Here is a 16,286-nt window from a genome sequence, read left to right as displayed (position 1 = left end):
GAGACAGAGTGCCGTGTGGCAGGCAGCCGGCGCTTGCATTTCGGGTTGTGGACTTTGATCAACTGGTGATAGAAACGTGTTTGGCACGGAGAATAGACGGTCGGACTTTGCGGATAGAGACAGTCGGTCTGTGTGGGAACGCCCACAAAATGTTATACGGCTGGCGCGCGAGTGGGGTAAAACCCCCCATATATCTCAATGGGCTCACTCACCAAAGGACGGTGCTGCGGCTCTACACTACAGGATTGGGGATTCTAGAGCAGGTACATAGACGTCTGTTCAGATAGCTTTTACTGCGGGGGTTAAATCCCCGATCGTGTCTGCATGGGCTGGGCTAGCAGCTAAATGCGAATTATGCTGTATGGAGAGAACAGGGGGATTTACCTTACCCCACCCTGACCACGCCCCCAGCCAGCTAACCCAGCGTCTATGATGAGACATCGCCTCAACCTATTGCAGAGAAATGTTAATGACAGCAATGAATTATGGGTAGTAGAGAGGTTTGAATGACAGAGGTCTGTTCATAATTACCGGTATGCACATATTGGCCAGATGCGGTATCTCACAGAGCGAGGGCAAATGAACGATTTGTACCAGGAAGTGATATATTATTCAATAGTCAAATTTTTATAAGGGTACTATTCATACTGGTTTATATAAACATTTTGATAGTATTTCCCATCTTTGCTGAGCAAGAGTTTGGTGTGAAAGGAATTATACTACTATATACTATAGAGGCCTGTCCCGGTTGAGTTCAGTGATTGAAGCAAATAAAAGCCTAGTCTTTTTTTCTTTTTTTTTAACGTTTTGAGTATAAGTAATATGATCAGTAATCTTTGTAGTGGAAGTATTGGTACTTCTCCTACCAAAGGAAAGAGACAACACAGGGTGGGGTCTGCAGTGGGAGGTCCTGGAGGTCAGGGGACTGCTGGAGCTGCAGGCAGGTTCAGAGCACAGGACCAAGGGATGACAGGAGGAGGGCGAGAGGGTGGAGGAGAGGTTGGAGGTGGAGCTCTCCAAGACCTGAGGGAGAGGGAGGAGGAGAGAGATAGAGAGGGAGACAACATGATATAAGGATATACCATGTGGGTGCTAAAAGATGAAGGGAGCATGGTGAACAAGTGGATAGCAGAAGACTCTGAGCTACTAGCGCAGTTTGGCTTTCTCAAAGCCTTGGAGAAGCTGCTCTCAGCCTGAACACACTGATTCTGTCTTCTGGTTATATCACAGTGGAGCTGGCACGCCGACGCTTCTTATTATAGCTGCTATAATTACCCTGGGCTCTACAGTGACTGGAATAGTAGCACTCAGCTAGACCAATGTTGAATCTCTAAAGGTACTGATATCGATTGTAAGGCATCATAAGGTATCCTAACCAAAACATCTCAAAATGTTGGAAAAACACAAACAAAATGATTCACTTTGTGTGTGTGTGTGTGTGTGTGTGTGTGTGTGTGTGTGTGTGTGTGTGTGTGTGTGTGTGTGTGAGCGCGTGCACGCGCGTGCGCGCGTGCTGTGCGTTTTGAATAGGAATCACGGTCTAATCACAAAAACTGGCATTTAAAGGGTGACAATTCTGAAAAGGAATGAATATTTGGTATTCATGGTGAGGACTGAAGTTAATAATACTACTCATGATTTTCTTTTTGAATGATACATGAATAGATCATATTTGTATGGCAGTCTTATTGATTTGGTTAAAGAGAAAAGTATGCACAATTAAAACAGGTGTCTCGCTTTAAACACTAATTTAATTTGTGGGACTATTTAAGTGATATGTGACATTCCCCCCAATTGGAAAATCTTGTAGGCCCGAGAGCATAATATAAATGTAGTACAACAAAGCTATACAAGACAGTGCATGACCATTTTAAACCATGAGTGAATAAACCGACAGACTGCATGGCAATTTACCAGTGGACTACTGGTGCTGCGGGTGTGGAAGGTGAAGAGTCTGGGCTTGTGGTAGGTGACCAGGGGTCGGGTCCGGGCACACACACACGACGCATCAGCCTGCTGCCTCCTTCGGGGCCCCATCCTCCTTCTCTTGGGGCCGTCCAGGCAGAAAACCTCTTCTCCTCTCTGGCCGCTGCGGGGACGAGAGCAGACGTGGTCGTGGAAAAGTCAGGGATGCGAATGCAACAGCACTCCTTGCTCGGTCATCGGAAAAATTGTGTATTCCGCATTAGCAATGCGGCTATGCCTTGTGGCTAAGCTGGGGTGGAACTTCTGTGAATACCGTTTCACACGCACCGGCTGGTTTAGCTTATGTGGTTAATAGTCTGTATTGGGGACGTGGGTAATAGTCTGTATTGGGGACGTGGGTAATAGTCTGTATTGGGGACGTGGGTAATAGTCTGTATTGGGGATGTGGGTAATAGTCTGTATTGGGGACGTGGGTAATAGTCTGTATTGGGGACGTGGGTAATGGTCTGTATTGGGGACGTGGGTAATAGTCTGTATTGGGGACGTGGGTAATAGTCTGTATTGGGGATGTGGGTAATAGTCTGTATTGGGGACGTGGGTAATAGTCTGTATTGGGGACGTGGGTAATGGTCTGTATTGGGGACGTGGGTAATAGTCTGTATTGGGGACGTGGGTAATAGTCTGTATTGGGGACGTGGGTAATAGTCTGTATTGGGGACGTGGGTAATAGTCTGTATTGGGGACGTGGGTAATAGTCAGACTATTACCCAATACAGACTATTACCCACGTCCCCATAGAATGTTTGAAAAAGAACCATTAAAAACATACAGTAGCAACTACTGTCATTTTACAGTGATACTCAACCCGATTTTTGTGGGTGATCGTGGCCCTTGCAAATAATGTTTTTAGTCAGTGTGGCTCCTGAGTACAGTAAGGTTGCATACCGCGAGCTTAGTTAGACTGACAGGGGGGGGCTTGTGACACAAGCGCACTGGGCTAGTAGAAAGAAATTTCTAATCTACTCCGAGACAAATTACTACTAGCCCAGTATAGATAATGTAATATTCAAGACAGAGCATGCTCCAAAGTTCTGTACAAGCATGTATATTTCATATTTGAGTTTTACTAGATGGTAAATGGCCTGCATTTATATAGCGCTTTTATCCTAAGCGCTTTACAGTCAGTAGGTACATTCACCCATTCACACACCGATGGTGGCAGGTTACCACGCAGGGTGCTGGCACACCAACGGGAGCAATTTGGGGTTCAGTGTCTTGCCCAAGGACACTTTGACATGCAGACTGGAGGAGCCAGGAATCGAACCACCGACCTCTTTTATCCAAAGCGATTAGTGGACGACCCACTCTACCTCCTGAGCTACAGCCGCCCCAAATCAGTATGTAACCAGTAATCACCAAGGCACAGACATGACATCCAATGCTGAATAACTTGCAAAGCTGCATCCGCAACGGTTTGTTTAGCATTTCTCTTCCAGGTTTGATTTCCCCGGAGTACTTGAAAATAGCACTTGAATGTAATGCTGTTTCACAGCCTTCCCACCAGCTATTGAACACAGCAGTAACAGTTTCTGTGTAAAAACAAGAAATAAATCCGTCCCTGCTGAGACGACATGCTTGCTGGAGAAAGGATGACATTTCTCCCCCTTTGATCTGGCATATTTACCACTCAGGGCAGAACATACAGTCACCTACTGGCTAGTAGTGGTAACTGCAGAAATTGCTTTCACACACAGCCAAGCAGCACCGCCACATTCCCATCCTGGGATGTGCTTTCAGGCGACAGCCAGCGCTCCTGGATTGAAAGGCAAGCGGAGGTATTTCCACCCAGCTCCTCCTAGCCCAAATTAATATTTCCATAGGTTAGTGTAGCCTAGGCTACTGTATGATGAACAAATTCATTCAACAACCAAACATCGCCGATGTATGCCAGCCAACGAGCCAGCCAACGACATGCAGCTGCGGGTTGTTAAGGATCAACCGGTTACATGCTGCCACTCCGACGTGCTGCCACTCCGACGTTCTGCCACTCCGAAATATCGGCACTCAGAAAGGGGGTCTATATTCCCCGTTTTTCACTAACCTCTCCCAGCCCCCACGCCAAACCTAACCTCCCCCCATGCCTAAACCTAACCTCCCCCAGACCCTAACCCAAAACCTAACCTCTCCCACCCCCACGCCTAAACCTAAGGTCGGCATTGCGGCTTCTAAGGTGAACGACCGCCAGTCCGAATAATGGAAGTTAACGTTCGGAGTGGCAGGGCTTCGGAAAGGCAGAGGAACCCCGGATCAAACTGATAAAACGACGTGCAGCTGCGGTCGGTAAGGATCAAAGTGATAAAACACGAAAGTGTTGTCCACATGCAGCATGGTAACAACGCTTTCAATATTCATGTGATCGACTTTATGGATGCACCATCATGTAGCCTATTAGGTACAAGGCTAATTCTTATCTTTTGGTTCCAGTTTTGTGTAAAGCAAATTATTCCCATGAAGTAGCCTAATTAGCGTCCGTACTCCGTTCTGAAAGACGACGCCCGCATATCAAACAGGCTACTTTTTTTACTTTCACTGATGTCTTTCTTGCTGCATGAGGTGATTTCCCCTGTAATTTTTTTTATGAATGAGCTGAGCATTCGCACTGTTCCGGGTTGCAGCCCCTACGCTTTCAAGTGGAGGCGGGTTGCCTGGTAACCCGGCACTGTGACTAGGTCGGCTGGCCGGACAAAAGGCGTACAACAATTACCCACCAACGCGCGTTCACAACTTTCACATCGGCGGCGCGGATCCTATTTTCCGTGCATTTTGCGGCTTTCAAGGCCGTTGTGAAAGCGGCTATAGCCTAAATGAATGACAGTGAATGAGCATGCACAATAAATGGACCATTGTCCTCCAAAATGTTCTCATTAGCGCCAAACCCAATATATAGAACTTATCCATCTAGTGGTGGCCTTAAAAAACTCAAGTCAATAGAACTGGTGTGCTGAACTCAGTCTTAAAATGTATCGGGTGCCGGCCCAACAGAGCATGAAGTCTCAGACGAAATGGCAGTGCTCACAATAAAGTTTCAATACATTTAATCCAGCACAGCAGCAGAAAAACTGACATGTTTCAGCCAAACGGCCTTCCTCAGTGTTAGTCCTTAAGAAACTGCCACCACTTAGCTGCCTGTTGTTACTTAAGCTTATTTCAGTGTGTCTGTTGTCGATCACTGTGACCTACCAGAGACCACCTTGACCTGCTGTCACATATTAACTATAATCTGTATTTATTAGGTTATGTCAGCACTTGAGCTCAAAGCGCCCATTAACCGTCCAACTCATGAAAAGATGTTGATCGGCTTGATCCTAGAGTGTATGTGTGTGTGTGTGTATGTGTGTGTGTGTGTGTGTGTGTGTGTGTGTGTGTGTGTGTGGTCCTCTACCTGCACCAGTCTCTCTTGCCCTTCCAGGCCTGGGGTTGTTTGGAGATGGGCGTGAGAGGAGGCATCAGGCTGTTGATGATCTGGCTGAGCTGAGCACTCTGCAGTAAACACATCACACAAATAATAATGTATAAATGTTCAAAGCTGGGTAATCAAGCTTGTCACATTTTCAACAAGAAAATTGGGGAAAAAGTAATTAATCATGGCCTGATTCTAGATTCTACAGTGTGTGTGTGTGTGTGTGTGTGTGTGTGTGTGTGTGTGTGTGTGTGTGTGTGTGTGTGTGTGTGTGTGTGTGTGTATATATATATATATATATATATATGTGTGTGTGTGTGTGTGTGTGTGTGTGTGTGTGTGTGTGTGTGTGTGTGTCATTTGCCACAGAAGTCACACATGGTGGCCTCAACATGACTGTGTGACATCAAAAAGTGTTGTTGCAGAACTAGTATGCTTTTGTTGAGTTGGCACTATTTTGGGGAACTGTTCTATTTGAATGCAGGAGGAGCCATATGGCATGGAAAATCCCCACAGTGTGGAAAAGTAAAACAAGCAATTACTGCTAATAGTGGCTGTTGAAAAATGGCTGAGAAAATGTGTCCATGGGTATAATTTCCATGCCGAGGCTCCACTAAATTTTGTATTACTAGGCATCTCGTGCGCTCGATTCCTAGGCTCGCCCACTGCGCAGGCTCACTAGCTCGCTGAGCAGGCCCTGCAGCTCGCATACGCAGCTCAGCAGCTGCGCGGCCTTGGCCGCAGCTCGGCTGCCTCGCCTGCGCTATTGGCATGCACAGTGCACAATTGCACAACTTCGCATCATGGCACAGTGATGGCAGTGGTTAATCCTGTTGCATCACAGCAAAAAAGGTCCCGGGTTCGAACCCCGGTCTGTCCCAGGTTCTTTCTGTGTGGAGTTGGGTCAAATGCAGAGGATGAATTTCCCCATGGGGATAAATAAAGGATAACTTAACTTAACTTAATCACTGAAGACATCACTCACTGATGCCATCACAATTGCTCGAGTGACCAGACATTGTGACATCATCAGTGACATCACTTTGCTTGGATCGCAGACAGAGCCCGCTTACCATCACTAATGACATCATCGAGTGTTCGAGTGACATAACTGATGATGTCATAGAAATTATGACATCACAATTGCTCGAGTGACATCACTGATGATGTCATAGACATTGTGACATCATCAAGTGTGACCAAAATCACAGAACCCACTTACTCCCTTTTATATACCGATTTATACCGTTTATTTGGTTAGTTTCTTGCAATCTGTTTATTTATTTTTGTGTCATAAACTGCTATGGACAATCCTCCTCATCTGCCACCATGGCCTTAGAAGAAGAGGGAGAACTCTAGGTGAACTGGTGAAGATCTATCATCTGCCACTGCAAATAGATCTTAGCTGCTACCGAATTGCAGGGCAAGGACGTTAAAAGGCCATTACTACTAGTTTGGATTCGATGGTCTCGACCTTGACGCAAATACCGCTTAGAGTCCCTGGAAAGATCAGGCCGTGATCCAGAGGAGAGCGTCAAGTTTCTGTGGGCTAAAGTAAGTGACCTTGAGGAAGGCTCTCACAGACTTAATTTAAAGTTAATGGAGACCATCATTGCCAAGATGCATCAGGATCAGGACAAGGATTTGACTATGACTCAGTTGGCAGCGAGCCCCACCAGACCACTAAGGCTCAAGGGTTTATATTTTCCTCCATTGTACCGTGGAGGTCATGACTCGACGCCAAGCCTTCAGCTGGCCCATGAAGACCCTGTGTGAGTCGGGAGTGAAATACTCTTCCTGCAACTGTTATGCCAGAGTCTTGTGTATGTTCTGTTTTGTCAGCCTGCCCTATTTTTGCCATTCATGTATATTATTAACCTGACACAGTCTGGAATGTCTCAGGTCAATTTCTATTTCCAGGGGGCGTTACCAACCGGCACAGTCAAAAATGCCTCATCCAATCAGAGCAACAAAACATGTAAACAGACTACTGATCAGCTGGTTTGCCAACCACCATGAGATCACCTGTTACAGTTTGTTTCAGCGAGCCGGTCATTACCGTAAAATAAACAGGGTGATGCAGGACCAACCGAAGCAACCATTCAATTTACTGGACTAGTGGACTTCTTTCCTGGATTGATATGACTAGATGTGGTCCTCCAGATCAGAACTACGTTCGTTCATAGCAGATTTTTGCTAATGTGATCGTGCGTTCATGTGCTCCTCAGATGGTTCAATTTTCCGAGTTGGCCAGTCGTTCTTCCGACGCGCGGGTGTTTATGTGCTTGTAGTGTCGGGATGATCAGAAATATGGAAACCATAGCAACCAGCGCCAAAAAAAAATAGAAACAGCGTCACAGTGCAGAGTCATGTTGCTATCCACGTAGGCTGAAGCAATATGTAACTTTATTTTAGTGATTTTGAACTAGATTGGTTGTAGTCTGCAAGCAATATCTGTGGGAATGTAATGTTACTGGCGGAGGCGCACCATGCAGATAACGTTATTGCTCCTACCTGAGTTGTTATCACATAATAGATAAACTAGGTCACTCTACGATGACAGCAATTAACGGTAATACCATATTGCACAGGTTTGCTGTGTGAACGTAGCCTATGTTGCGGAGGAGGCGTGTGGCTCCTCCCTCCTACCTGTGTCTCTATGTTGCAGAGGAGGTGTGTGGCTCCTCCCTCCTACCTGTCTCTCTATGTTGCAGAGGAGGTGTGTGGCTCCTCCCTCCTACCTGTCTCTCTATGATGCGGAGGAGGCGTGTGGCTCCTCCCTCCTACCTGTCTCTATCTTGCGGAGGAGACGTGTGGCTCCTCCCTCCTACCTGTCTCTATGTTGCGGAGGTGTGTGGCTCCTCCCTCCTACCTGTCTCTCTATGTTGCGGAGGAGGTGTGTGGCTCCTCCCTCCTACCTGTCTCTATGTTGCGGAGGAGACGTGTGGCTCCTCCCTCCTACCTGTCTCTATGTTGCGGAGGAGGCATGTGGCTCCTCCCTCCTACCTGTCTCTCTATGTTGCGGAGGAGGCGTGTGCCGTGTGGCTCCTCCCTCCTACCTGTGTCTCTATGTTGCGGAGGAGGCGTGTGCCGTGTGGCTCCTCCCTCCTACCTGTGTCTCTATGTTGCGGAGGAGGCGTGTGCCGTGTGGCTCCTCCCTCCTACCTGTGTCTCTATGTTGCGGAGGAGGCGTGTGCCGTGTGGCCCCTCCCTCCTAACTGTGTCTCTATGTTGCGGAGGAGGCGTGTGCCGTGTGGCTCCTCCCTCCTACCTGTGTCTCTATGTTGCGGAGGAGGCGTGTGCCGTGTGGCTCCTCCCTCCTACCTGTGTCTCTATGTTGCGGAGGAGGCGTGTGCCATGTGGCTCCTCCCTCCTACCTGTGTCTCTATGTTGCGGAGGAGGCGTGTGCCATGTGGCTCCTCCCTCCTACCTGTGTCTCTATGTTGCGGAGGAGGCGTGTGGGGCTGCTGGGCTCGGTGTCGGCGTCCAAGTCCCCGACCGTGCAGCACAGCCCGGCCGTCTTCCTCAGCAGTGTCTGCTGGATCTGTCTGTCCGTCAGGGGCTGGGACTCTGCGAGCACCACACCACCCTGACACACACACACGCATGCACATGCACACACACACACACACACACACACGCATGCACACACACACACACGCACGCACACACACGCACACGCACACGCACCCACACACGCACGCACGCACACACACACACACACACACACACACACACACACACACACACACACACACACACACACACACACTGTGTTCAATTTATTTAAAGTCAAGTCAAGTCAAGTCAAGTTTATTTGTATAGCACATTTCATACACAGAGGCAATTCGAAGTGCTTCACATAAAATGGTGATCTCTGCCGCTGCGCTACTGTGTGTGTGTCAGTGTGTGTGTGCGCGCGTGCGTGAATCTTATGACGTGATAAGATCATGCATTTTAGCACCGCGCGCACCGCTCTCTTCAATGAGGAAGTGGAAATCCAGACCTTGTAGAAAAGTGTCGGGTTAGGGTTGAAAGTAACGTCAATTAATTTCTGAGGCACACAATTACTCACATAAGACCCTAAATTTAATAGTTAGAAGGTTTTTGTGGATTTTGGTTTCCAGGGACTAGCTGCTATCGGTTATTTTAGTGCAGTGATACTCAACTTGCGGCCCGCCCCCTGTGTGGCCCGCGATGGAATTGCAAAATAAATAAATAATAATAATTACAGTGCACCTGAACGCAACATGCAAGATACCCGCTGAATAAGTGACCAAATGTTCATATCATTCTGGCCAATACTCCACTTCTGTTATAGCATTTCAGTCTGGAATATGGAATATCTTTCAATAATCTATGATTTAGCTGCTAAATTGTCAAATACCGCCGTCTGCTCTCTACCCAGGCACTTATGTATGTACTTAACCTAACTTAACCTAACTAACTATCCGGTGTGCACAACATTGTCAGACTAAACTCCGGCTGACACCCCAAAAACCTACAATCCGCTACAGAAAAATGTATATTGCTTGTTTATTAACTGGCCCCTGGCCTTCTATCATTTCACGAAAGTGTCCCCCGGGCAAAGCAAGTTGAGTATCCCTGCTTTAGTGTTTAGTCCAAAAATTGCAAATGTTACATGATGGTACAAGCAGAATACTGCTGCAACATCGACTGGCACTACAGCGAGCTAGTTGCCTGGGTCCAGACCTTCGAATCTGCCCACTCCACGGAGTTGAGTTTGGCTGCTTTAGTTCTGGCATCGTCATTATGCAAATTACTTTTCTCTGGTTTCATCAGCGATTCACCAATCAGTGAGGAGGGACTAACGATTGGCCAATCACTGTCAGCCCAATAAACAGCCCAATGGGCGGGACAAAGCTGCTGTCAGTCCGGTTGTCAAAACTGTGTCGAGGACTTTTTTTTTTTTTTTTACGTTTGCCCGACTGCAGTAACTAACGTAAGATTCAGGCCGGTATACATTGGGCTTGGCCTGTAGTGATCGGTTGGAATTCCCCTGGAGGGATCCCGTCATAGAAATAACTAGAAGATGGAAATGAGTGTACGAGTTGACAGTTCAGTGTGAATATCAGGCTACCGAGCTAGTCTTAGTCAGTTACATGTAGCTCAACTGAGACGGCAGATAATACGTGGGTGATAATGGTTTGTGCAGCAAACTCGCAAGGAAAAGGTGGTGTTACTTTTGGTGAATGGAGTTCACGACAAGGTGCAGCTGACATAAAGCTTACAACAACAAAATGCAGTGTAAACACGCCCTTGCATAATTCATGTTTAAATACTACAGTACAGTTAAACTAGTTTAGTGAAATTTAGCTCCATGGGAGACTATTCATGAGGAAAAGTCCCGTGTCTCTTTCTCAGACTATTTTTCTGGCACATTCTTCTCTTGTGTGTGTGTGTGTGTGTGTGTGTGTGCAGAGGCCTTGCAGCTGCATCACATAGCTCCCACCATTCTCAGCTGGTGCCATCAAGGGGGTCAATTGATGAATTAGCTGTGCGCAAAAATAATGGCTAAATATAGCAACCAGGCTGATAAGGTAGATTTGTTTCCAAATGTATGCTACCAAGACCGTAAACCGACGTCAAAACTATGTCACCTGGAACGCCCTCTATGGCTGCCACAGGGGGCGCTACATCACCAGGGTTGCTCTCTATGGAGGTGGATGCAGAGGATGCTGGTCTTACCTTGGCGGAGCGAATGTGCTGGTGGAGCTCCCTGAGCTGATGGATCCTCCCCTCCAGCTCAGCCAGACGCAGCCGCAACCAGCTCCACCTGCTGGCCACCTCCGCTCGCTGCTCCAGCCACCTGCTCTCACTCCCCCTGCTGGCCATCTCCGCTCGTTGCTCCAGCCACCTCCTCTCACTCCCCGTGCTGCTGCTCCCCCTGCTTGGCCAAGGGACAGGGTGATGGACAAGAGACAGGTGAGGAGGGTCAGACTGATGCATTGGTTTTTGGATATTGGTCTTTTATTAAAGATTGAACAGCAACCAGTCAGTGTCGTCGACCTTCAATATGATGGAGGTTCAATCCCTTTTTTCTTCATTAGCTTCAGGGGTGTCAGTCTATAAAACCTGTAATGAAAACCTGCGTCACGTTTTAGTGTCCTGGGGTGTCTGGGAAGTGCAGTGGTAGATAGCATGCCTACATACCAACACGAGGCTCGCAGGTTTGAAACCCCGTGTTACCTCCGGCTTGGTCGGGCGTCAATACAGGCACAATTGGCCGTGTCAGCGGGTGTAAAGCCGAATTAGGGGTATGCGTCCTGGTCGCTGCACTGGTGCCTTCCTTGGTCGGCAGGGGTCGGGGCACCTGTTCGGTGGGAGGGGAATAGACCCTTCTCACGGGGGGCATTTTGTGTCAAAAAGGCAGGGTAAACACAGGTGCAAGCAAAACACTAATGAGGGTTTCAAACTTCCATGATTAGAATTTGGAAACCCTCATTAGTGTTTTGCTTGACACAAAATGGCCCCCGTGAAAAAGGTCTATCGCGTGAAACTCCTCGCTGTCGTTTCAGAGGAAGTGCTAGTCTACAACTCTCCCCAGATCAGCAGAGCAAGACAATTGGAACAGATTGTGTTTACACTTCCTGTGGCAGAGCTTATCCTCGCAGCCTGACCATGTAAAACAGCCGGCGTTTTGAATAGGAAGTCGTAACAGAAACGGGTCAAGTGGGCGGGGCTACATAAGGTGAATAGTATGGTAAATGTGTTTCAGAAACTGGTCCACCCTGACAAGAATAACATTTTGGGAGGACCGTGGAAACACTTGTAACGCTTTGAAATGTGTGTCATGAATGTGGTCTAGATATTGAATATTGGCATAAAATATAAGCAACCGACAGATTGACTTCAGCCTTCAACAACCAATACCAATGGAACCCGAGGTGACAGTACCCCAGAGAGTGCATGAAGAGGTTAGAGAAGAAGAGATTTAAAGACCTCTCACTCTACCTATACTATAGCCTACGCAAAGACACCTTGAAAACCTAGAGCAAAAGATAAGCTGAGAGCATTGAGCCGTATGTTTGCACGCTGCATTGTCAACAACATACTGTATATTATGACCTAGTTACACAGTCAGCCATGTCAACTGCTGAACCACAAAAAGCCTATCTAAGGCCACAGAATAAATCATTGTCTCTATGTTTCCATGGCACTAGTGTGTGTGTGTGTATGTGTGTGTGTGTGTGTGTGTGTGTGTGTGTGTGTGTGTGTGTGTCTCGCTGTCTTCAGCAGGGCCATAGTTACCATGGCAGTGCTCTTGGACCTTGGCTACACCAGGGAGGGACACTTCAAACACTCTGCTGCCGGAGGGAAAGGTTAGGCCTGGCTGAACCAACACACGCACGCGCACGCACGCGCGCGCGCGCACACACACACACACACACACACACACACACACACACACACACACACACACACACACACACACACACACACACACACACACACACACACACACACACACACACACACACACACACACACACACACACACACACACACACACACAGAGCTATAGCTTTGGTGTTATGACTATCAGGCTACTTTAATGGCTGCCTGTTTGTCCAAATAGCAACAGACTTGCAGGTGTGACTGCCTGAGACTGTTGGTTAGCATGATCGTGCCAAACATATGAAGGAAAACTGATGAAAAACCAGTGAATAGAAAGGCCTATAATTGGCTAATGATGATGGCCCCCTCTCATTGAGTACCACTGAACCCTAAACTCATATCCAGATTGTCCCTTCCTCCAGACACAGTGGGCAGACCTGGCTGCCACACAGCTCTCTCCATCTGGCTAACGGGAAAATTCCAGGAATATTTACTAAGCAGTGGAGCAGCAGGCGAGGAGAGGAGAGGAGGGGAGGAGAGTAGAGGAGGAGAGGAAAGGAGAGATGAGAGGAGAGGCGGCTCAAAACCAGACCAAAACATTGGCTTAATATAATTGGACAGTGGGGCTGTCCACAAATAACATACGCATGTTAACACGTGCAGACTTTATCCTGAGGATATTGACATTCCTCTATGAAGTGGATCAAATGTGGGTCCTAGGCATCCTCTGTGTAGCTACTGTCCTCCCCCTCTACATGGGAGAGTCATTACCTGGCTTTTCTCAGCCAAATCCTGGTTTAGTAAAAAACCAGCTGCAACAAGTAGCTCTAGGCCTAGGCCTAGCCTCCACATTCAACAGTTAGAAATGCTGTTCTTGCTCTTTCAGGGGCATTAGGTTTCCAGGGTGTGCCCAGCCCTGCAGTTTAACTTTCCAGAAGTTAGCCAGCCCTTCCTCAACTACTCCCATAGATCTCAAATTGAGAACATATGGGGAGTGGGAAATTGACAGGAGCCAAAGTTGTTAAGGACTGCTGCCGGTGCAGAAAGTGAGCAATGTGGATAGACGGTTTCAAATGAAGGTCAGGCCGCTCAGGCTGTTTTAGTGCTACAAATTCACAGTTTATCTAGACTACCCTCAAGGATTGCAACGTAAAAGGCGAACTATTTCCACATTTTCTAAAGAGGGGTAAGACCTGCCCCCTGTCCAGCCAGGAGAGATGCTATTCAAGGAGGCTCTCGCCATCAAATCGTCCCATGGGGATCTATTGTTCCCAACAGGAGGAGAGGACACACTCACAATAGGCAAGCTGACACTTCCAGGAGGCTGACAGATCCTGGCCAAACAAATAAAGACGCACGCACGTACACACGCACACGCGCACGCGCACGCGCACACACACACACACACACACACACACACACACACACACACACACACACACACACACACACACACACACACACACACACACACACACACACACACACACACACACACACACACACACACACACACACACACACACACACATTCCCCATTCCTAACACACAGCATTCCCCATTCCTGTTCCCAGTGCTAATAAACATGTCCTCCTTTGTCACTGGCACCTGTTTACTGGGCAGATGCAGGAAGACAGGCAGAAGTGTCCTGCTGTTGCCTCTACACTCAATCAGCAGACCACCACTTTAGATGAGTTGTGACCTTCTCTAGAGGCAGAAGTGGGACCAGTGTGAAAACAAACACTCCAATATCGTCCAACATTTATGCTCCATACAAATGTCAGAGGAAACATTGCATCATCATACATCTCCTGTTTGGTTTTTGTCTTTGGTTACAGCATCGATTTAGTGACGGGTGCCAGGAAAGACAAGCAATGAAAGCGGTGACGTGCAACAAAGTAGGTTTTGACCAATGCAGATTTTTGAAGGCTTAATACCAATATTTTATTGCCGATATTTTGTGGTGATATTCAACAGCTTAAAACAAAGTACTCTTGAAATCTGATCAAGATTTTTTGCAATAGAATAAATTCAGTTTAAGGGCTTCCCATAGACAACCAGTGTAGCATTGATCAAGCATTCAATAAATCACATCAAACGAAGTAACTGCATCATATCAGAGTTGAATGAGCCTGGCCAATATCCAATTTGTAATAAAAGGCCATTCGAGGTCTGATATATGGGTCTAACCTTAGAACAAAGGTGGTGAGTTGGACTGAAGCCCAGCACACTGTGATGATGTGTTTAGAGCCTTGTTGAGTTGACAGGGGGGCCCGGACATCGCCCCTCCCGTCCCGTCCCGGCATTGACGTTACACTGACGTCCCCGGCCCCACATTCCTGACCAGGGTGTGTGTTTGCCTGGTAACATGCTGGCACTAGGGCCCAGGGTGTGTGTTTGCCTGGTAACATGCTGGCACTAGGGCCCAGGGTGTGTGTGCCTGGTAACATGCTGGTAACATGCTGGCACTAGGGCCCAGGGTGTGTTTGCCTGGTAACATGCTGGCACTAGGGCCCAGGGTGTGTGTTTGCCTGGTAACATGCTGGCACTAGGGCCAAGTAAACCTTGGCCATCCACACAGCCAGAAGAATAGATTTGGACGGACCAGTCCCACAACGCATGTAGCGATAGAAAAGACGGGCGCATCCAGAAAGAAGGGGAAGGCAGACCTCATATAGACGGTTTTAACTTGACAACAAAAACATTCTAAATTGAACCCTCACTTCCTGTTGCAGTGTTTGCTATGGACATAAAAGAAAAAAAAACATTCAAGAGCAGGACTGACCATTTTGTGAAAACCGTCTATACAGCTGAGCGGCGAAAACAAAAGTAACGATGTCGAGTGAATATTTTGCCGAATGCTGAGAAAAAGGAAGTGCTGTGGGGTTGCGCTCTGGTGAAAACCGTCTATAAGGAAAATCCGTATAGCCATTTCTTCCTGAAGTTGTCATAACTTTTCCTGTATTAAATATGAGAATAAATATGATGTGTTTCATACTTCTGAGAAACAAATTCATGACCATTGAAAAACTCCCTTCCCCTTGTATTGAGGTTGAAACTCCCCTCCGTTTCTATGCAGTGCTAACACATAGTAGCCTACTCTCTAAATGTGCAAAGAGGATAATTTGCGGTAGGTGAAAATATGCAGATAAGGTGTCAAGATTTAGAGCAAATTTGTAATTCTCACAATAACAAAACGTTAACTTGCTTTTATTCAGCAGATACTGCTCAGCAAAGAACAGACACAACTTGTAGAAAATGCTGCTAAAAATGAAATTTGATTAGTGTACAAACAGAGAGGAGTGAGGCACTTGTTGTGACTGACTGATAGAACATTAGGCTGCCTGCAACTAACGATTATTTTCATTGTCGATTAATCTGTCCATTATTTTAGATTATTTTCTCAATTAATCGATTAGTTGTTTTGGTCTATAAAATGTCAGAAAATGGTGAAAAATGTCGATCAGTGTTTCCCAAAGCCCCAGATGACCTCCTGAAATGTTTTGTTTTGTCCACTCCAAAGTCCAAAACCCAAAGATTC

At 47.1% G+C, this 16,286-nt stretch overlaps 1 protein-coding gene across 1 annotated transcript in view; it reads right to left on the bottom strand.

Moving 5' to 3' along the window:
• The window catches only part of kansl1l (KAT8 regulatory NSL complex subunit 1-like), a 35,473-nt gene that overhangs the window by 14,114 nt on the left and 5,073 nt on the right, over positions 1-16,286 (bottom strand). The window contains exons 3-7 of the mRNA XM_083638158.1: positions 11,096-11,294; positions 8,817-8,975; positions 5,369-5,466; positions 1,915-2,089; positions 867-1,023 (exon numbers count right to left, since the gene is read on the bottom strand). Coding sequence (XP_083494284.1) covers positions 867-1,023; positions 1,915-2,089; positions 5,369-5,466; positions 8,817-8,975; positions 11,096-11,294 — 788 coding nt within the window. The remainder of the gene's footprint in view (positions 1-866; positions 1,024-1,914; positions 2,090-5,368; positions 5,467-8,816; positions 8,976-11,095; positions 11,295-16,286) is intronic.

Source organism: Poromitra crassiceps (assembly GCF_964638095.1).
Source record: "Poromitra crassiceps genome assembly, chromosome: 6".
NCBI lineage: Eukaryota > Metazoa > Chordata > Actinopteri > Beryciformes > Melamphaidae > Poromitra > Poromitra crassiceps.
Note: the sequence above shows the minus strand (reverse complement) of the source record. Positions and strands in the feature narration are given on the sequence as shown.